Raw genomic sequence first — 23,591 nt, 5'->3', positions numbered from 1 at the left:
TAAACCTCACTACATACCTCTTATGTATGAAAACTATTTTCATCTTTTATAACCATAAATAAAACGAATGCTTAGAGAGAGTTTAAGTAATTTACTTTAAATCACCCAGCTATTAAGTTGTGAAGTTGAAATTCAAATCAAGGCAGTCTGACTACACAGCTCCTGCTCTTAACCACTGAACTGGACCAGAAGGAAAGAAAATGCTAATGTGTTCTGCTAAGCATTGCACTTCTGCCAAGGACTGACTTTAATACCAAGAGAGAATTGGTCTTTTGGAATGAAGCCCTAAGGGGTAAAGAAGAAATAGAAACTTTGAAATAAAAAGGATGATGACCGTAATAGAAACAAGTTTTAACATTACAATTCTTTCATCAAAATATTTACCCACTTAACTTCTAGGAGACTTGCAAAGCAATTCTATAGATCCTTGTGACTATGTAGATTACTATAGTAAATTTTTAAACTGATCCAGTTTCACATTTTTCAACATTTTCTTCACCTATTCCTAGTGAATTCTCAATTAATGTATATATATTTATATATACATACAGAAAAAATATACATAGTATTTCCAAAATATTCTGGATTGTTCTATAAATTAGTGTTAGTGTTATCATTTTTCTGGTGTTAAGCAGATATTTATCAAACACCTTCTTACTTGACACTCACTAGCATATAAATAAAGCATATAGATAAGTAAAATATTTTTACTTGAGTTTTAGTGACATGGAGTAGATAATATTTAGTGGAAAAGAAGAATATTTATAGAAATAAACTCCCCTTTTTATATGAGAATTCTATGGGCTGGAGCGATAGAACAGTGGGTAGAAAGTTTGCCTTGCATGTGGCCAACCTGGGCTCGATTTCCAGCATTCCATATGGTCCCCCGAGCACCTCCAGGGGTGATCCCTGAGTGCAGGAGCCAGGAGTAACCCCTGTGCATCGCCAGGTGTGACCCGAAAAAAGGAAAAAAAAAGAGAATTCTACCTCCAGATTCATGCATAAAATAATCAGGTTTTATAGATAAGTGCACAATTTATTTTCTTTAACTTATTTATATAAACACATGTAATTAACTACTTAAATGTTCATACGTGTACATTTTTATTGTTCACTTCCCACAGCTTAAAAATGTCTTATTTTCTCTCATAACATATTCGTAGTTTAATAACTATTTTTCCTAAAATATAATTCTGAGACCTCCCAAACATATTTCAGATCTACAAGACTCCTTCAGTAAAACAAAAATAGCAACATTATTGACATCAGTGGCCAGAGTTAAAGTGAAGAATGTAAATAGGAAGTGCTCTGTGAATTAGCCTCTATATTGTTCTTCTACTTTCATCTGCCAACTGTGTGTAGAGTTCATTACTGAAGGAGCTCATTCTGATGTATAAAATCACAGTTGAGTTGCAGACCAAAATGAATGCCCCTCACAGGAACGGCAACAGAAATGGAAATTATGAGACTTTTATAATTATTTGCTTACTCAAACCTATAACAATTCTTACACTTTTGATACTCTACATGTTTATTTTAGTAAACACTAAGTCTATACTACAGTTTAGCATTCTCCTGAAATAACAAGTCACAAGTTAATGCTTATACCTTCTGTTAGGCTATCTTGTTGAGCTGACTTTCATGAATTATCTTTGCCCTCTTGTTCAGTGCAATTTTCTCAGAGGTAAAACGATAATCAGAATCATTAGTGGAAAAACATTTTAAAATACCAGATTAAAGCATATATAAAATCCAAGTTTCTGTGACATCATACCAGATTGAAAAGTCTTTTCAGCTTACAAAATTAATCTATTTTATTTTATTTTTTTTCTCGGAAGCAAACCTTTGAAGTTTATTTTAGAAGAAGGTGGAAGTAAGTGCAACGTTATTTGTTTTTAATTTTTATTAGTGAAACACCATCTACTTTATTTTTAAAGTAATGGAATAAAGCAATGTGTTTCTGTATTGTTTCTTTGGAATCAATTTTACTTTTCATAGTAGCATATGCATGTATATGTGTGAGTGTGTGTGACATATATCTTACAAAGAAATGCAGATTACAACTACATATAGATTGATATAAACATAAGAAATATATACACATAAATGTTATATTTTCTTTATCAACAATAAGTTATTTTTCTCTGAGGTAGAGCAATTTAAAATTTCATTTGCCTCTGAATATGAGATACATTGAGTTTCTATATTGTAGGATCAATTTCCCTGGAGGGTCAGATAGGTTTTACTCAATATGCAGCACGGGTCTCTTCAAATAAGTGTCACCTAGGTGTGGGGAACTAAATGTAAGTTGAGATTCTCTGGATCCTCAGGACCCTGTTGCCACCACTAAAGGAATAATGAGAATTTTAAGTTAAAAGCAGTAAAACCTTCCAAAGCTGAGAACAAACTTTTGACTCAGTCCTCAACCTTTTTTAATTAAAGAAGCAATCACTTTAATACCCAAGAATAGCTGAGATCAGCACCAGGAGGATTACTCCATAACTTAGAGGCCAGTCGGGTATCCTAGAGGAAAGGGCTATTCAGATAGAGAAGGGAGCACCAAATAAAGGATGTTTGGAGGATCCTCCCAGGAGGGGAGATGCATGTCGAAAGTAGACTATGGACTGAACATGTTTGCCACTCAATGCCTCTTTTGCAGACCACAACACCCAAAAGGAGAGAGAGAACACAGGGGATTGCCCTGCCACAGAGACGGGGGGATGGGGGGATGGGGGTGGGAGGGATATTATCCATGGTGGTGGAAAATGGGCACTGGTGGAGGGATGGGTATCTGATCATTGTATAATTGAAACCAAAGCACAAAAAATTGTAAATCTACAACTTTAAAAAAAATAAAATAAAATAAAGGGGAAAAAAAAAAAAAAAAAAAAAAAAAAAAAAAAAAAGAAGCAATCACTGCCCCATCTCCTTTATGGCCTAGAAGAACTTAATTTAGTGGTTGTAATCCATAAATAAGTCTGTCACAAAAAAGGCATTTTCTAAGAAACTCATCTTTATTATGATTTAGTCTAATTCTTGTCCAGTTAATCACCACTACTCTACCCCACCATCTTCCTTGGTGCCCCAACCACAATTTTTTGACACCGAATATATATCCCTGGTCCATACAACGTTATTTTTGAATGTATAGTTGTGCAAATTGTCCAATAAGAGATTATAAAGTTAACTTTTTTCTTGCTTATCTTATGGTGTTTACTTTGTTTGTTTAGTCACGGAAGAATATATGTACGATGTGGAAAATACTCCCTTATGTTTCAATCATATTATGTTAAAATATTTTGTTGGCATGTATCTGCAACTCTGTATAATTAAAGATTAAAATTGGAAGTTCTAATGTGGATGGAGTTTGAGATGATTTTGCTGAGTGAAGAAGCAAACTGAAAGAGTTGCTAGATGATTTCACTCATAAGTAAAATATGAACTGATTAAAAATGAATTGATGAACAACAACAAAACTTGGATTCCATAAAAATTATACTGGTTTAGAGCTGAATTCAGTATGTAGGAAGGGATGAAAGTGTGAAAAATGTCCCACTTTATCTTAATCTAAAGTATTAGAGGCCAGAAACTCTAATCAGAAATCTTTATTTGCAAAGAGAAGGGAAGTGTGCCTCAGGAGACCAGCCTATACAATTGTGCCTCCAGAGACCAACCCATGAGGAAACGTATTAATTAGCAGAATGCCTGCAAATCTGCAACCTGATCTTCTTATAAACAAAATGTATTCTTTGTATACTTTTTTCTGTCAAAATCACTCATCAGGACCAGGCAGGCAAGATGATGGCTTTGAAAACATGATGTTGCCATCTTATAATCTGCCAGTTTGTTGCTAATAATGTCTCTGAGATGATTGGCCTTCCAGCTACAGTGAAATAGAAACAACAGTAGCAGAAGAAACGAACAGAGGGTTCTTTATAATAATGGAATGCTAATAGTTTAGTAATAAGTATGATGAGTTATGTACATATAAAGGTAGAGGGTGGAAGCAAAATTACAGGGGACTGAGTTTACTTGCACGAGGCGGAACCAGGTTTGATTCTCAGCACCACACAGTGTCCCCAGAATCCTGCCAGAAGTGATTCCTTAGTACAAAGTCCTGAGTACAGCCCAGTATGGCCTCCAAACAAACATAAAGGTATAAAGCTATATGGATGAGATTCTACACTTTTAAACTAATGACACATAAATTGAAAATAAAATGAATTATTCTGAAGATAAACCTACTATTGTTCATATTTTTTATATGAGTAAAGACTTTCAGAGGTTAGAAATACTATCAGAGTCCTACAATGACTTCGAATCTAGGTATTTGTTACTGAAGTTTATACTCCTCCCAACTCAATAGCATGACAGATTATAAAAATCTGGTTGACTGAAGTATTTCACTCAAATTAGAATGGTCAACAAAAGAATGACTTAAAAAGGAAAATACTCTGACATTTGCTTTTACTTATAATGTTTTGCTAGCACAGAATTAGTCAATAAATTGACACAGAACAGTGAAACTTGGAGTTTTCAAGTTCTAAGGAAGCCAATGACTCCTCTTGTTGACAGGAAACCGTGTGACTCCCACAGCGAAGGAGCAGGGCTCCCCCATACTTCCTGAACTTTTCGGGTCTTCGCTGTTACTTCACAGAAAAGCATTACAAGAGGAGTAGAACAGTGAAGAAAAACAAGTTTATAAGAGAAATAAGTTGGAGAAGGAAAAAAAATGCTCAAGAGAGAAGATAAAATGTTCCATCATGGTAAAAGTAAAGGGCACATCCCAAGCAGGGATATATGGACCATTTCCCCAGAATTTTCCTCCACCAGGTTAGTTTATAGTTTCCTCAAGCAGTCTTTCCTTCTACCCCAAACCCAATGCTAGTGTAGTTAGAGCTTGGAGCAGTTGGTGGTCTTCTTTTGCTATTCTTTGCAAGTTCCAGAGGTGGGACCTCTGCTCAGGGGTGCAGCTACCTTACCTCTGGAAGCAGGGATTAATCTGGCCTGGAATTCTGCATCGCAAAGGGTTTCTGGGCTCAAAGAAGGGGTCTTTTGTGTCCTTCATGCCTTTGGGCTGGTTTTAGGTTTTGTCAATGTTTTTGCCACCATTCATTACCAGGGCATCTGTATCTTCCTGTCCACAACACTCCTTTATAATTTTAGTTAAAGTAAGAATCAAATGCCCAGCAGAAATAAAAACTGAGAATATATATGCCTGCATGTACAATAAATTAACAACTTACATGAATGTTTAAAATATTAATGATCATCATGTATTCAATCAATGCAAAAATGAGGAAATCTTATGATCTAATAAAAATACTGTGTATCATTTTTGTGCTTAGCATCAGTTACAAATACAAAAATATTAAGAAGTAAAGATATGACATTGACCTCTAAATTTTAAGGATGAAGTGGACACTGAAAAATAGATAAAATAATTTGCAAATTATACAGTAGGAAATGTAGAGAGAGGCTTCTCAAGTTGAAATTTTTACATAATAAGCTGAGTCTTATCTAAGTATGACAGGTAAATTGCAGGAGTGAAGCATGTAGAGTGAGTAACCATGATGCTGAGCATTTAATTTAGGTAGGAAATAGTAAAAACTTGGATTGGAATATTGATGCTGTGCTATTCTTGTTTGACTCTTTATTCTGCTACTTATTTCTTGCTTGCTCTATTGTAGTTTTGAAAATTTTAGAACTTGTATCACTTCTTCCCTCATTTTATTTAATAGAGTTGTACTGGAAAAATGACAGGAAATGTGATTGTAAATTAAGCAATTTAAATGTAGTTAATCAAAGATATAATTCTAATATGTGTGACCTCAAGAAAAACACTATAGGTTCTATGATTTTGATTCAGATTTCACAACTGTACTGTGGAAAAGAGTACAATTTCCTATATTCTTCAAAATTTCTTTCCCAATCAAAACAGTGGATATGATGCAATTCATTTCCGCCTTTTCAATCCTACTCTCCTACCATTGATAAGGAAACCTCCCTATTCTGTATTGTATGTCTCTTGATTGTCATTTACATTATTCATATCTACATGGTACTTCACAAAGTGATTTTTTCCTGCGTTTTTTATGTAGGTGGGCCCCCACAAGTGGTTTATGTGAGGCAGCAGTGAGAGAGACAGTCACTTTCTCCTAATCTGTCTCTGCCACCCTGGTACCTGCTGTGAAGGCCAGGACGGACACAGTCTGGAAAGTCGGCCCTAGGCCTGACCCAGGATTCCCAGGTACTTTGCCCAGGCTCACAGAAAAGAATTTCAGGAGTAGACAAGCAGTGAAGAGAATAACAGATTATATACTTGCTACAGTCAGAGTTTCATCTTTAAGAGGGGAAAATGAAAGAAAAAAGCCTCAGTTGTCCATGGTCAGCAGTTTCATTTTTACCTATGGACATAACACACACCTCCTCCTTGAGGTCCTATCTTAACATTCCTGAAATTCCAGGAGACCACAAAATTCTGTCCCAGAGTTTATACTAATAGAGAGGCTAAAATAATGGGAATTACCTAAGGCAATTGGTTTGACAAGAAACTATTTGATCCTTGTTTTTTTCTGTAAGATTCTTCTCAACTGATAAGAAAGGCAAAGAACCAGTTTTTATTAAAAAGGCCTACACAACAAACCCTTATCTTTAGCATTTCTGCATTCATTGTGACACAAAGACCCAAAATCTAAATTGAAATGTAGATTTTCAATCAGTAAATCAGACTGTTCCTATAAAACCCCCCACATATGAGCCATCACTAACTTAGTTCTATTCTGATTTCCTCCCACAAGTGAGGCTGGGGTTCTCCTTTCTAACAAACTCTGCTACTTTCCAACTCTGAGTCTAAGCAACTTCTTTGCTTAATATTTTCATTCTTGAAAATATTGAAAAACCTGGGAGGGGCTGAAGGAATAGCACAGCGGGTAGGGCGTTTGCCTTGCACGCAGCCAACCCGGGTTCAATTCCCAGAATCCCATATGGTCCCCTGAGCACCGCCAGGAGTAATTCTTGAGTTCAGAGCCAGGAATAAGCCCTGTGCATCGCCTGGAGTGACTCGAGAAGCAAAAAACAAAAACAAAAACAAAAAAAAAAACTGGGAACCGTGGATGAACACAGAGACCTGCTGTCACTGCTCCTGCATTAGTACCAGCATCACCCATTTCCTACATAAATCTTAATCCCCTCGCTTGTTCGCTTGCTATTTTCTCAAAAGTTTTTAAGTATGTACACTTGTACATTCAATGTGCCACGTATCTACCACATGAGAATTTCCCCAGATTTCTAAGTCAGTGTAGATTTTCAATCAGTTAATCAGAAAACATATAGATAATGTAGTTTTTAATAGCACAGAGGGTAGGGCATTTGCCTTGCATGCAGCTCATGGGACTGACCCTGGTTTGATTCCTCCGCCCCTCTCAGAGAGCCCGTCAAGCTACCGAGAGTACACTACCCGCATGGCAAAACCTGGCAAGCTACCTGTGACATATTTAATATGTCAAACACAGTAACAAGTCTCACAACAGAAACGTTACTGGGCCCGCTCCAGCAAATCAATGAACAATAGGAGGACAGTGCTACAGTGTTACTACTAGAGAAAAAAGTGAAATATTAGGTAGAGGTAATTTAACAAAGAACACTTAGTAAAGGCATATGAAAAAAAAAAAAACCTCTCTGATATATTTCCTTTCTTGATGCACATGTCTAAACAGTTATTTTTGTTTCTTATCAGCTAATTAGAAAAAAATGTAGATAATGTAGTTTTCAAGAAAACACTACTAGAAACAGAGAAGAAGGGCCACAGAGGGGCCTCCACAGCTACGGAGAATGCTCCTGGTCCTAAAGAGAGCCGAGATCACGGGGAAGTCCCAGATGGGGTAGATGCCGCATCCCGCCTCCTCCAGAGGGAACCCCAGTGACCGTGAGCCTCTACAAGCATAGCTCGCTTATGCAGGAACCAGGACTCTTACTCCAAACCACGGCGGCTGCATGACATCTTCTTATATATAAAGTGGTCAATGGAAAGTAATTTCACCAACGTTTCTCCCTGAAAATCAGGCTTAACTCTTTTACAAACCACAACACCGAATAGGAAAGAGAGAACAAATGGGAATGCTCTGCCACAGAGGCAGGGTGGGATGGGGATGGAATGGGGGGTGGGAGGGTTACTGGGATCCGTGGTGGTAGGAAATGGTTACTGGTGGATGAGTATTCAAAATAAATAAATAAATTTAATTTAAAAAAATAAAACACTACTAGAGAAAACAATGGGATATTAGATATAGGTAATTTAACACAGAACACTTAGTAAAGGCATATGAAAAAAACAACCATCTCTGATATATTTCCTTTTTCGATGCACATGTCTAAACAGTAATTTTTGTTTCTTTGTTTTGCTTTTGTTTAGAGAACTTGTTCAGGGCTTATGCCTTATTCCTGACTCTGTGCTCAGAGACCAGTGTTTATATACTCGGGTCATTTCTCCCTTTCTCCTTGGTTTTAATTTTTCAAGACCATCATCTAATTAGCACCATACAGCATGTTGCCTTTTCAGATTGACTTCTTTTATTTGTAGCTCTGTGTTTAAGTTTCTTCCCTGTCTTTCCATGCTTTGATAATGCACGTACTTCCTTCTGCACTAATAGCCCAATGTAATGTACCACGGCTTATCCAGGCACCTAATGAAAGGCTTATACCTTGCTTTAATAACTTATTTTAAATTCCACTTTTATTTCTATGCCCTTGAAACTTTAGGTTATCTTTATAATATTTTACTTATCGTCGTTTAATTTTTAAATTTGCTAACATATTATAAATTTCATGAGAGCAATTTTGAACCTTATTCTTATTTATTCCCAAAATTACCTACATAAATGTATGGCTCTAGATAAATCAATGTTATGTAAATGGATAAATAACATTGAACATTTACCTGGCTTCAAATATCCTCAGTCTTTCCTTCCCCCCTCCAATAGCTGTTGGTAATTTTTAATATTTAACTGCTATTGAGGTCTGGAGAGATTGCACAGCGAGTAGGGCATTTGCCTTGCATACCGCTGACTTGGGTTCGATTACTCCGCCCCTCTCGGAGAGCCCAGCAAGCTACCAAGAGTATCCTGCCTGCACGGCAAAGCCTGGCGATCTAACCGTGACATATTCGATATACCAAAAACAGTAATTACAAGTCTCACAATTTGTTGTGAGACATTATTGGTGCCCGCTTCAGCAAATGGATGGATAATGGGAGGACAGTGCTACAGTGCTACAGTGCTATTGAAGAACTACCAGAAAGTCTTACAGTTCTGGAGAAATAGAACAGAAGAAAAGGTTATTCAATTCATATAGCCAATTCCTTCCCGCCAGAGGTCACTCCTGAACAAGAGTTAAGAGTAGCGTTGATGCATTTCTAGATGTGGCTAAAGCACATGCACCCAAAAAATAAGGAAAGAAAGGATCTTATAAAAAGAAATAAAATATTCTCATTTATTGCTACCTCACGATCTAACGTCAGTATACAAAACCCTATGACTTATATGCACTGCTTTTGACTGAAAGCTAGAAGGCAATATATCTAGAAGAAAATTCTGAAATTATTTTTGAATTTCAGACAGTTTCTAAAGAAAATCATGATCATGATCATCCTGTTGTTCGTCGATTGCCTTGAGCAGGCACCAGTAACGTTTCCTTCTTCCTAGCCCTGAGATTTTAAAAGAGCCATATTCAATGCTCTTTCAGGGTTAGGAGAATGAGACCCATCATTGTTACTGGTATTTGGCATATTCAGTACAACATGAGAAGTTTGGCAGGCTCTGCCGTGCGAGCAGGATACTTTCGGTAGCCTGCCGGGTTCTCCAAAGTAAAAATGAGATAATAAGATGTTGCTTCCAGGAGCTGGGTTTTATAGTCTCTGGGTCTTGGCCGTTGATGGGACCACCTGGCGTTGGTGGCAGCTGGTGGGTATGATGCCTACCTACTGGAAGATGCGGGATGTGGGTGGAGAAGGCCCAGTCCCGATCCGAGCAGGCTTGGAGATCTCAGCCCCAGGACCCGCATGCCTGAGTTCCTTTGCCAGTTCCTTCATGCATGAGGCTTGTCCGGACGTGTGGAGAGTGGTCTCCGCATGGCTGTGGCTGGTTCTGGAGGTCTTTGGATGCTGGGGCTCTGCTCGGGGTGGGGAAGGAAACTCAAACCGCCTCCCTCCAAGGGGCTCAGGTGAGGACAGCCAGGCGAGCGGGCAGGAGACTCTGAGAAAGAAAATAAAGAAAATAAAGAAAAATAACTTTCACTTTAACAAATTCCCCTAAAAGAGAATGAGAAAGAAAATAGCACCTTGAAAATAGATTCTATAGAACTTATATAATAAATATACTTATTAAGAGCACTTTGAACTTCACCCTCTTGGTCTGAAAATAGAGCGGAATGAACAACTCAATTTTTTGATACTGTTTTCTCCTAGCATAAATGTACACAAGCTCAGAATTTCATAAAGACGTTTATTGCTCCCTCAAATGCTTATTCAAATAGTAAGTTAACTGAATCAGAATAAATTCAGTTGTTAGAAATTTATAAACACTAATCCATTATTTTTTCACACCTGAAAATTTCTGTTTCTTACATCTTAATTCCCTTTAAAAATTCCATAAATATATTCAATCAGCAGCCAATCAAAAGAACCGATTCACTGAGCTGGAAAGCAACATCCTTGGCTTCCCATTTGGAAGCAGCTGGCCGTTCTTATTAAAATGATCTTGGTTGTCTCCAGTGTTAGAAGTGTGTCACAGGCCCAATTGTAAAGGCTTTGATCTCTCTCTTCTTTGTTGGACTCCCTGACCACACATTACCCTTAACCTCCATAAGCTATGCACATTATATAAGTCCCTGCTGACAACAGCAACAAACTAAAAGAGAATCCAGCGGGATCAGCACAAAACCACCCACATAGTTAGAAGTAATCAGAAATGTAGATATCCCATCAGTGCATCTTTAACATCATTCTGTGAAAAACAAAACAAAACAAAAAAATGTTGCTTTTATTGAGGCAACATTGTTTTTTACAAGGGTGTAAAATCTTACCTGTTTTAGGGGTACACTGTTACTTCATGCCTACCACCAAGTTGTCAGCATCTCTTCATCCCTGTAGGTCAGCTCCACCTTTCAGACCTCCATCCTGTTAATCCCAAATTTGATAGTTAGAATGCATGTTCATTTTTGTTGAAGACTGTCTCCTCTCTTGATTTGTTTCCTAATATACCTCTTCTCTGGGAGAAAAACATTTGTCTTTTTTCTTCTGATTTATTTTTCTTAGCATGACCCACTCCTGGTCCTTTTGTATTGTATAAAAATGCAAGATTTAGTGTTTTCAAATAGCTAAATTGCATTCCATGTGCACCTGTATGTATATATACCACATCTTCTTTATCTACTTTGCCAGTGAATTCTTTAGGAGATTCCCAGATCAATGTTATTATAAATAATGCTGCAATGTACATAGTTATATATATTCTTCTGAATTAGTGGGTTTTCCTTCATTGTGTACCTAGGAATCAAAGTGTAAGATAATTTGTTAAGTCATACTTTTTTAAATTTTTGAGAAATTTATCTACTGTTTTCCACAAAGGTTAAGTTAATTTACATTTACACCAATAATTTATGAGGTTTATTATTTCTCTTCCACCTCACCCCTTGCCACTGGTGCTGACCTCTTTGAAATGGGGCATTCTCACAGGTATAAGATGATATCTCACTTTTGATTTGCATTACCATGACAGTAAGTACTTTTTTTTTTATTAGCTTGTTGGTCATCTTAATGTCTTCTTCTTGAAATGAATGTTTAGCTATTTTCATTTGATTTTATTAAATAATTTTGAGTTTTTCAAATGTTTAAGATATTGACCTATGTCAGATGTATAGTGTATAGATATTTTTTCCTTGCTGTAACTGTACATAATTACACAATTTCTAAATGACTGATTTTTTTTACCAAAAATAAGTCTTTTTATTACTATCTCAGATTCTGTGTCTATTGATGCAGGCTGTGGGAATCCATCCTAGGAAATGTTCACCCTTCCATAACAGCACAAGAAATAAAGAACTCTATGATTCACATAAACTATCTGAAGCCATGATGTCTTTTATTCTGTTCCATTGTTAAAGGTGGGTTAGTACAAATGGATTATATAAATTTAATTCAGAGAGACATAGAGACAAATATACAGGGTTACTAATCAAAAACCTGTACTTAAATTATGTATATATTATTATACATACATAAATATGGGATTAACACTATACATTTAAAAAAATAAAAAATTAGTATGATATGTTAATATTCCAAGAGAAATTACTAAAATGTTTATTTTTTTTTTATTTCTCAACTTCCTGGAAATGTGAAATAGCACTGACAGCAGCTAGCTATTCACCTTTCAAAGGAATTTTTTAAAGTGTTATAGGTTCTGTAAGAAATGAACAGACTAAGGAATGAGATTTCAATTTGGGCTTCAGTTATCTGGAATATTCAAAATGATCCTATTCTTGAGAAATTTATTTGAGCACTGATCTTTATATTTTATTCAGTTCAAAAGATTGCAGATAAGAATATTTTCAGTCTTTGTGCTACAATATGAATGAGACCAGTTGTAGTCTCCATTTGTCCCACGTGTCAGGACAAATGGAGACGTTACTGGTGCCCGCTCAAGCAAATCGACGACTAACGGGAAGTTAAGTGATTAAGTGCTACAATATATCCAAAATAAGAATAAAGATTTTTATGCTGTAATTAAAACACATTATCCATAGCACAGCGGGTAGGGCATTCGCCTTACAAGCGGCCAACATGGCCAACCCGAGTTCGATTTCTCCGCCCCTCTCGGAGAGCCCAGCAAGCTACCGAGAGTATTCGATATGCCAGACACAGTAACAACAAAGTCTCCAATGGAGACGTTACTGGGCCCGCTCGAGCAAAACAAACAAAAATATTTTATTTTTAAAGTAATCCCAGTGAATAGTGATGGGAAAGATATTTTTGATTTATTCCTTAAAAGACTGATAATCTTTTTTCCACTTCTGGTATTTTTGGTGACATCTGGCTATGCTCAAAGGTTACTCCTGGCTCTATACTCAGGAATTAGTCCTGGCTGTTCTCAGGGGATCATGTGGGATGCTAGGGATTGAACCCGGGCAGACCGCATGCAAAGCAAACACCCTATTTTATGTACTATCTTTTTAGCCCCAAGACTTGAGAAATTTTAACATGTTTGTAAATGGTATTTATCCACATTATCATCTTTCTCTTGCCATTAACAAGAAGGTACTGGACACAGAAAGTGGACATTCATTATGAAATTTAAAGGATAGAGTGTCCGAACATGCAATATGTCAAAGATCAGAGATAAAGAGCAAGTTTGTGCCTGTGAGCACATGCTTGGCATATATTGGAATCTGGTTTGATTCCCCACGTGATCTTTTGAACATAGCCAAGTATAAACAAGGAGGAACCAAAACATTACCAGGACAGCCTTAGTGGCTCTCATGTGTGATCCTGACACTGCAGGATTTAAGTAACAACTCAATTTTAAGCTCTAATGCTAAATCATTAATGCAGTTGGTTGTTAACTACTGCTGAGTGTGTCCCATGAGCTTTTTTGAAAGTCAAAAAAAAATTCTATATCTACAAAAAAGTCTACTTGAAAAAGGAAGAACTCTGATTAATGACAATTAGTAAACCCAGACCAATATTGAATCAGAAGATGAAACTACTGTAATCATGGCCAGAGAGATGGTGTGGCAGGTTATGGTAGTTGCCTTGCATGTGGTTAACCGAGGTTCTATCCCTGGAACTGTGTATTTCTAGAGTCTCACCAGGAATGATCCCTGAGCTCAAAGCCTGAGCAAAACTGATATGGAAAAAAAAATATTGTGCTCATTCAACAAACTTCTGGTCACAGGAACTAATAAGATGCTTTAGTTTCCTAAGAAACAAGTTAAAAAAAATCACCTTAGCTTAAATTTTAAGAATGTCTAATTCTAACATTAAAAGTGTAAAGAAATACTGCATGAAACACAGGTGTGACAGTTTCTATAACTTCGGTTGTTGGTGACATACTGGAATGGGTAGTACTTAGCATTGTGCTGGTAATAAACATAGTTCATACTCTTCTCTATATTTAACTTGCAATTTCTTCTGTAATAGCTGTAATTTTAAGTACATTGAGTGCTATTCAAGTGACAAGGAGATTGTGAGTAGAAGCATGCACTTTTCTAAAATGAGGCCAGATTTTTTTAACCTTTACAGTTCAAGTATTTAGGAGCACATAGTGTTTGTAAACCAACTGAAATAAGTTAAATGCCATAATTGCTCCTGAAAACACTTCTCATTTGAAACACCAACAATGAATGCCTCCTACCAATTTTGTCAGCAATGATACAAACTTCTACAAGGTCTTTAGGATTGGAAAGCAAGAAAGACTGGGGTCAGGAAGGTCCAAAATTATTCTAGGAACACGTTATATGAAGTGAAAAAAGAAGGGTGTATTTAAAACTCTTTTAATGAAACTATATTATTCTGCTTTGATTTCTAAAGGAATAACACATATGCCAAAATGGATATTACTTTAAAATCAGCAATAATTTGGCATATATGTAGCTGTGACTTTTTAATGTGAGGATCACACCCAGAGTTGCTCAAGGTTATTCCTGACTCTGATTTCAGGAATTACTCCTGGTGGGCTTGGGGCCCCATATGGAGATGCCAGGAATCAAAACTGGGTCAACCACGTGGTAGGCAAATGCCCTACGAGCTGTACTATCTCTCTGGCCCCATATTTTTAATACATAACATCCGTTATATGTATTCATCTAATTTTACTGAAAGTTAACAATATTCAGTTGGCTACAACTAAAGGCCAATCTGATTCTAAAAGGTATTTTTCCTTGACTCTTCCTCATAACTTGTACATTCTACCTGTAAACGATGCCTATAATTCTACTTATCTCTTCAGTTATTGCAACCCTCAATATAAGCCATTATCATTTAATTCAGTGTTTCTCAATTCAGTGTTTATCAACTAATTCAGTGTTTCAAAAGGGAGCCACATCTTGGCCCTCCGTTGCGGCCCTAGGATATTCTAAAGTGTCCCAGGTGTATTGACTGTGGAAGCCCCAGGTGAGACTCACAGGAAGGAAAGAGGAAGAAAATAAAGTCACAAGGAGGTCACAGTGGGAAAACAAGGTAGAGAAATTGTGAACTCAGTGTCTGTATAACTAGAAAGTCACCCTCCTACTTTGATTCATGCCCTGCTCTTATCCTGTTATGATATTATTGAGGAATGACTTCAGGAAAATCACGCTGTGGACACCTTCTCCAAAATCTTTCATTTTTACCCCAGGAATAAATGCAAATTATTTTGGCAATAGAAATCTTTGAATGCCTTGGAGTTGTTATTAAACCATCATGCTGCTGTCTTCCAACACATTATGCTGCAAAAGAATGAACTGCTAAGTTTTAGACTACTTCATCCTAACTTATCTGCCATTTTTATTCAAGACCTTTCTTCTTTTATACAGAAAAGATCAGAAGAAATGTTATGTTCAGCTTAATTAGCAAGCTATCAGAATTCTGTTCTGGAGTAAAATAATGTCATATTCTTATAAAAGATAATATCTTCTTAGTATTTAAATCTGTATGTTGGTATGTATAATTCCTTAGTAAAATAAACATCTATGTTTTTTATATCTTTTCCTCTATTGCAAAACTATATCTGAAATAATACATAACAGGTACTCATTATGTAGTCATTAAAAGCAATAAATGAGTGAACAAACTTCTCAGAGCCTTCAAGGACTGTTTATCTGTAGAAGAAACTGAAAATTGAGGCTGGGGAAATAGCTCAGGGATCAAGGGTTGAGAACTTATATTGCCAAGGCCCCAAGTGCCACCACTGACAGCACATGCCTTCCCAGCCTCAACTCATGTTGCTCCAGAGTCCCCAAAACACAATGAGGTGACCCTAGTGACCCCCAACAAGGCTGCACATGAACACCACCTTCGTCCGGACAGAATTGTGTTCTGTCAGGTTTGAGTGTCCCTGGAGTAATTCCTCAGCCTTCTGAGCACTGCATAGGAAAAGCCCCAACAACACCAAAAAATTACACAATGACAATAATACTAATAATAACCAAGTTGAAAAATTAAAAAAATGTTCTTTATGAAATACCCTATATAAAAGTGGAAGAGAGATAATGAAGGTAGTCAATATAGTCTTGATATTTTGTATGTTTTCCTTCTAAAATCAAATGAATGAAATTAAAGTTGTATTAGAAAGATTTTGTCTACATATTGCAAATAAGAAAAATAAATTCCAGCAAAGACTTTAAAAACTTCCTAAAGCCAAAAGGCCAGTAAGCATTGCGTATTTCCTTAAACCTGGTGATCTAATTTTAAAACCTCAAGTGTTTTTTCACAAAATGAATGCCTTGATTTTTATTTTATTTAGAACCTTTTAAATTAATTACTAATTTAAAGGGCTGGAGCGATAGCACAGCGGGTAGGGCGTTCGCCTTACAAGCGGCCAACATGGCCGACCCGAGTTCGATTCCTCCGCCCCTCTCGGAGAGCCCGGCAAGCTACCGAGAGTATTCGATATGCCAGACACAGTAACTACAAAGTCTCCAATGGAGACGTTACTGGGCCCGCTCGAGCAAATCGACGATCAACGGGAGGGCCTTTACCTTTACCTTTACCTTACTAATTTAAAAACAAAAACTACAGGTCTGGTTAAGGTGCATGGCCTTCATGCAGCTGACCCCAGTTCAATTTTGGCATCTTATGTGGTACTTAGAGCATGAAGCATCAAATGCGCAGCTCTCAAGGCCTCTGACCACTGTGGTGTATGGCCCTAAAAGGCCCCTGACTGAGTGTGACCCAAGCAACAACACATCCTCGAGCCGTCAAATTGAAGTGCTGACTGGGTAGGCCAATAATTAACAATCTCTAGGAGTGACAGAAGCTCCTGAGCAACATTCTGTAGAGCCAAAAATAATAAGTAAATATTTTATTTTACAAAATGATTTTTTTACTGGTTTTCATCCCTCTATTGGGGCGTACATTCCACAATGCTCTTGAGATTGTTCAAGTATTGGTGATCTTGGAGGCTATGCAGTATAAGAAACGAACCCAGGGACACTGACAGAAAGGCAGGTACTATACCATTTTGAGCCATACCCTTGTTATAAATTTCTGCTTTTTACATTTATTCTTTTATATTTAATTATAGTAAAATTCCTCAATCATCTAAATAAAATGATAGCCTATATTAAAAAAGACATCAAATACATCTTGCTAATATATATACAAATACTGTGTTTTCAGATAATGTTTCTGACATACATTGTATGGTGATTATTCATCTTTCAAAAATAATTTCAAATTAAATAATAGAATGAATAGAAGTTACTGAGTTTTATAGAAACACTTTGTGTTTTTTAGCAATTTGACATACCAAAAATTCCCAAAATATTTTTTGGGGATAAATTTCAATACATTTTGTGAAAGTGAGAACTTATTTTTTACTTATAAATAAATGCAATCCATATTTACATGCATGATATATCTCATAGAATGTTTTTTCTGAAGAAACTTAAAATATCAGTTTATAATTTGACTGAATTGTCCATAATTCTCTACAAAATTACATTTTAACTAGTAAAAACCAAACATTCTGGAGATATTTCCCTATAATGCACACTTATAAGGGAAATCTTTAAGTATATTTATTGGCAGCTTTTCTATGAAAGACTCCTCTGGGCTATTTTATTCTGAACAATAAAATAAATTAAGACACTAATTATCCATGCAAAGCTCAGGTGTTGATGTGACCACACAAGGGCATCAGATTACAGTCTTTTGAAATACGTTTACAGTTTTTCATTTTGAATACAATAAAATCAGTAAGAATTACCCTTCATTTAATTACAGGTCCAATATTAACTTCATTGACATTTTAAAGTGTGAATTGGTTTCTCTATTTTTCCAAACTAAAACCATGGTACCTACCCAATATCCTATTATTCTTAACCAGTCAGGCATCAGTCTGCTGGCCAGTGGTGAGGAGGTTAAAAGCAAAGGACATTTCTTGGAAATATCTGTCTACCATTAATGCGAGAGTGACTTTGTTTTTGCCAATAAATAAAATCAATTCCCTACCCTGTCTGCCACTGGTATGGATGGAGTCTCTGCATCCATTTAGTCTATCAACAGCTTATCTCACAGGAGTACTGGACTAAATGCTTTTGTTCAAGAGAAAACAAGAAATGAAACCACAGCTGGTACTTTAAAAGTTTGCAGATTTTATATCCTGAATATAGCCCTAAGCAGAGCTGATAAGAAGCTGATACTTCACTCTTTCTGAATGTTTTGAAAATCAAGCTACTCCTTTATGAGAAAATGAACACAATCTTTAAAATTGAGGAATTGTTCCCCCTGCACCAAATCAATGGTACATGTGATATTTAATACTGGGTTATTTCAGTAATTACTTTGATCAGCTTTGATACTTATTCATGCAGAAAAAAATGAAAAAGCATCACTCCTTTTTTGTGTGTATATTTTAAGTATTATAGCTATAGCAAGTGGTAGATTAATATGAATTTTTCCATCTGACTTGCTTTCAGATAAAATGCAAGGTCAGAGTTCACCCAGTTCTTTCCATATAGATTCTTGCTTTTATCTTTTGTGAGTGGAATGAGAATTTAAATAACTCTGAAAAGACCTGACTCAGGACACTCTCCCAGTATTTCTTCATTACATTCAGGTTCTAATAGACTTCAAATAAATAAAAACCCAGAAATAATACTGTGAAAATTTAGCATTCAGTACATAGAAAGTTTATTTTAATGAGGTCAGAAGGAGTTTTTATTTATTTATTTATTTTACGGTTTTTATACATTTTATTTTCATAAAGTAGTTCACAGTAGGTCATTACAGATAATATTCAAACACCCACCCCACCAGCAAGCATCTTCCCACTACAATAAGAAGAAGGAAGTGTGTGGAGGTTGTTGTATTTCATTATGGGGCCATTTAAGCCCATATATACAAAAATACAAGCAAGTATGTTAAAACCAAACACATGTGTGCTACTTTAGGTACATCAGCGAGTGGAGTATAAGAGGTAGCACTACCACGAATGTGGTCTCTCACTTCAGAAAATACTGCATCACTCTCTTCCGGGAGCTTTATTTTATAGTCTCTGGATCTTGGCCATTGATGAGTTTACATGATGAGGGGTGGGGAGGTGAGGGGAATGGGTGGGAGGGGCAGTTTGTGGATGTGAATGCCAAGCTACTGGAAAATTGGGGATCTGGGTGGAGAAGGCCCAGTTCCAATCTGAGCAGGCTTGGAGATCTCAGCCATGGGTCCCTCACAGAAGGAGTTTTTAATTCATTCGCATATCATACCTTATGCAAAACTACAGATTCCAACACCATCTTTAACAGGAAGTGATGCTATGTTCCTTTCCTGCTGAATTTAGCTGGAGGTCTCTATAGAGTTGAGATTCTTGGATTGTGCCAGTGTTGGATTAGAGAAAAAAAGTGGCATGTGCTGTGAATCTTGCTACAAATGTACTTTCTGATCTGCAATTTTTTCTGTTTCTGAAAAACCCATTGTAAGATTGGAGTAAGTTATTTGCTTTTTTTTTAAAAAAAAAGATAATAAATTGAGGGAAAACATAATTTACTGAAGACATTAAGAAAAGACAGAAATGAGGAGAGGGTATTATTGGAAATCTGGATGATGTTGCTTTACATATAAGGAGCTGATGCATACGATGTGTACGTATAAGGAACTGAGCTTAATGTGTTCCAGTGGTGCACTTGTAGGTCATTTTGTTTCTATTATTTTTCCTTTTCTCTTTTCAAAAACGCAGTCAAGGGGCTGGAGAGATAGCACAGCAGGTAGGGCATTTGCCTTGCACGCTGTCGAACCGGGTTCGATTCCCAGCATCCCATATGGTCCCCGAGCACCTCCAGGAGTAATTCCTGAGTGCATGAGCCAGGAGTAACCCCTGTGCATTGCCGGGTGAGACCCAAAAACCAAAAAAAAAATAAAATAAAAAATAATTCTCCTCTTCTTCCTCCTCCTCCTCCTTAAAAAAAAAACGCAGCCAAATTTTCCATTTTTACTTGAAATATTGTACTTAACCTAAGAATGTATCTTATTAAAACTTCAAATAATACATGACACCAGTTCCTTGCTAGAATTAAGAGTTTCTAGAAAAGAGAATTTTGTCAGTCAAAACCATGGAGTAGATCTTTGGCTAAATAGAAATTAGAAGGATTTAGATGCTTGCCTCAAAGACTGACAACCTGGTTCAAATTTCTGGCACTATGGTCCTTTAGAGCATTGCCAGGAATCTTTTTTGACCACAGAGCCAGGAATAGGCTCTGAGCTCTGCAAGGTTTGCTTAGGACAAACCAAATGCTGCTGGACCCAAGTCTTTCTTCTTTTCCTATCCAAGACACCATAAAAACCCTGCTGCGCCTCTTCTGGGGGTGGGGCTCTGACTCAACCTTATGAGAGTTAAGTAGAGTCCACTTGGGAGCACATCCCACTCGTGTTTCTTCACTTTACTCATCCCTGTCTCTTACTCAAACCCCACTAGATATGGCCCAATATTACACACACACACACTAACACACATGCGTGCACGTACACACACACACACACACACACACACACATACACACACACCATTTCTGGATCATGATGAGGTAATTGCAACAAAAAACTTCACCTGGCTTTGTGGCCTCCTAGCACAGTCACGTCCAAACACTATGGCACTGCTGTCTAGCCATTGAGCAACCTCCATCTTTCATAGGTACCACACATTATTACGAGTGGTAACTTAGCAAATTTAAGCAGTACCAAGGAGGCATAGATTAAAATATATGACCAAACAAATATTCAGTGGTGTGTAAAGTGCTTGTGCAATATGGTGTAGGAAATGTCCAATAATATACTTAAAATTACACAATAGGCAAAAGAAAATGTATCATGCAAAATTTGAATGTATTTACAACAGTATCTTATTAGTATTCCATTTATATTAGATGTGTAAGGCTTTGCCATAATATCATTTTTTGGCTCAGTGATTTTTAAGATGATTTAGACACTTTCTGTAAAATTTCAAGTGAGGTAATGAACCAAGAGGTGTGATGCTTACCAAAATCTAATAACATGCTGATATGTATATTCATACAAAAATGTTATATTTGTAAGTATGATTTTGCCAAAGAACTGAATCACCTCAAAACAAATACAACAAAATATTAAGGTAAAATAATTACAACACACACATTAAAATATAAAGTTTGCATTAGTATGTGCATTAAAATAATTCATAAAAGTCAACACTTTTGAACTGAACTTAGTGCCACCAAAAAAGACATGAATAGCATTTTAATTTGAACTCTATATCAAATTATGAAATACTAGTTACTGACAAGAAATGTGACTAATTTTTGGCCTTGAGCTCTATCTAGATCAGCTTTTACATTCTCAGAATTTTTCAAGATATATTAAGTGTAATGAATATTCTCAAAAAGAAGTGTCACAGTATCTGTAGGGAAAGTGAATCTAGGGCTACTCCTTTCGAGATTCAGTGCAGGAAAATGTACTGAAAAGCAATGTACTCATTAATATCAGTTTTCTCCAACAATAACAACAACCAAATGTCCCATCAAAAATGGGAAAAGAAATGAATAGAAACTTCCTAGAGGAAGATGAGAAGATGGCCAATAAGCACACAATGAAGTTTTCAGCATCACTTTTCATTAGGGAAATATAAATGAAGAACTAATGAGATATCATCTCACACTAGTGAGGATGGTATTTATCAAAAATATGTGTTGGTAGGGATATGAAGAAAAAGGAAATCTCATCATCTACTGCTAGTAGGAAATACTGTCTGGTTCAACCTCTATGGAAAAAAGTATAGAAACTTCTCAGTAAACTTAGAATTGAGCTGTCAAAAGTCCCAGTAATTCCACTTTTGGGCACCTACCCCGGGACAAAAAACAATGCATTCAAAAGGACATACACCCACCATTATTCATTGCAGCACTTTATACAATAGCTAAGATATAGAACCAACTTAGGTGTCTAACAAAAGATGAACAGATAAAGAAGCTGTAGAAAATACACACAATGGAATACTATGCAGCTGCAAGGAAAAATAAAATTCAATTTTCTGGAACCTGGTTGGAGCTGAAAGATATGTTGAATGAAGTAAGCCAGAGTAAGGAAAAACATGGACAAACTCACTTCTTTATGGTATATAGAGTAACCGGATGAGGAAATGTAATGAAGTAAAGAGGTAAATGCCTAGATAGGTCTAGAGTAGAAGGTACAGAGAAGGAAGGAAATCAAGGAGACAAGGAAGATGAGAAAGGGAGGTAATGGGGGAATAGAGGTTCTGGGTCTCAATTTACTGGTGACGTGGGAGAGTGGTAGAGCTATATATCCACAGCACAGACTCAACAGCACTAAAGCATGAAATCTAAATTAGCACTCTTGTGTAGCTCTCTCCTCCCGTTATTCATCGATTTGCTCGAGTGGGCACCAGTAACATCTCACAGCAAATTGTGAGACTTGTTGCTACTGTTTTTGGCATATCGAATACATCACGGGTAACTTGCCAGGCTTTGCCCTGAGGGTGAGATACATCACGGGTATCTTGATACGTATCTTGATACATATCTTGATAGGTATCTTGATACGTATCTTGACACGGGTATCTTTTTTGTTTGTTTGTTTTAATTAAAATTTATTAATCCTCTTGAAAAAAATCTGCACAATCACCAGATAGCCTCTGCAGAATCTTTACTCCTTCTTTTTGCCAGCACCAACATTGGCCTTGGCGGTCCCCCTGACTTTCTTCATTCTGTTCTTGCGTTCCTTTCTCTGTTTGCGTGAGGTCTTTTTCTTCTCATACAGGCCATGCCGTGCCAGTCTGTGTTTGGGCTCGTTCTTCTTGGCGTGATCCAAATAATCGTAAATCATGCCAAAGCCCGTCGTCTTGCCGCCGCCAAAATGGGTCCGGAAGCCAAACACGAAGATGACATCTGGCATGATCTTGTACATCTTGGCCAGCTTCTCTCGGATCTCTGTCTTGGGTACCATGGCCTTCCAGGGGTGAAGGACATCGATGACCATCTGCTTGCGCTGCAGCAGCCGGTTGGTCATGAACTTCCTGGTGCGGATGGTGACCGTGTCATTCATGTTGGCGGTGCGGCTGCAGGAGGCCAGGGAGCGACACGGGTATCTTGATACGTATCTTGATACGATAAGTGATGTATCGAATACATCGAATACATCACGGGTAGCTTGCCAGGCTCTGCAAGAGGGGCGGAGGAATTGAACCCAGGTCGGCCGCATGCAAAGCAAACTCCCTACCCATTGTGCTATCACTCCAGTCTGAAATCTAAATTACAACTACTAAACTTTGAAATGTACCTGTCAAGGTGACAGAAGGTGAGATGTGACAGAAGGGAGTATGGGAACACTGGTGTAAGGAAGTGACACTGATAGT

At 37.0% G+C, this 23,591-nt stretch overlaps 1 protein-coding gene across 1 annotated transcript; it reads right to left on the bottom strand.

The window, feature by feature from the left end:
- Positions 1–22,846: 22,846 nt before the first annotated feature.
- Positions 22,847–23,302, bottom strand: LOC130020735 (40S ribosomal protein S24-like). Its single transcript, XM_056111417.1, has one exon. The coding sequence runs from the start codon at positions 23,279–23,281 to the stop codon at positions 22,883–22,885; it is 399 nt and encodes a 132-aa protein (XP_055967392.1). The 5' UTR covers positions 23,282–23,302; the 3' UTR covers positions 22,847–22,882.
- Positions 23,303–23,591: the final 289 nt, after the last annotated feature.

Source organism: Sorex fumeus, unplaced genomic scaffold, assembly GCF_029834395.1.
Source record: "Sorex fumeus unplaced genomic scaffold, SorFum_2.1 ptg000013l, whole genome shotgun sequence".
Taxonomy (NCBI): Eukaryota; Metazoa; Chordata; class Mammalia; order Eulipotyphla; family Soricidae; genus Sorex; species Sorex fumeus.
This window is presented reverse-complemented; position numbering and strand designations above follow the sequence as displayed.

Excerpts from the sequence above, each read along its gene's own strand:
- LOC130020735 (XM_056111417.1), bottom strand. The coding sequence starts at position 23,281 with ATGAATGACACGGTCACCATCCGCACCAGGAAGTTCATGACCAACCGG.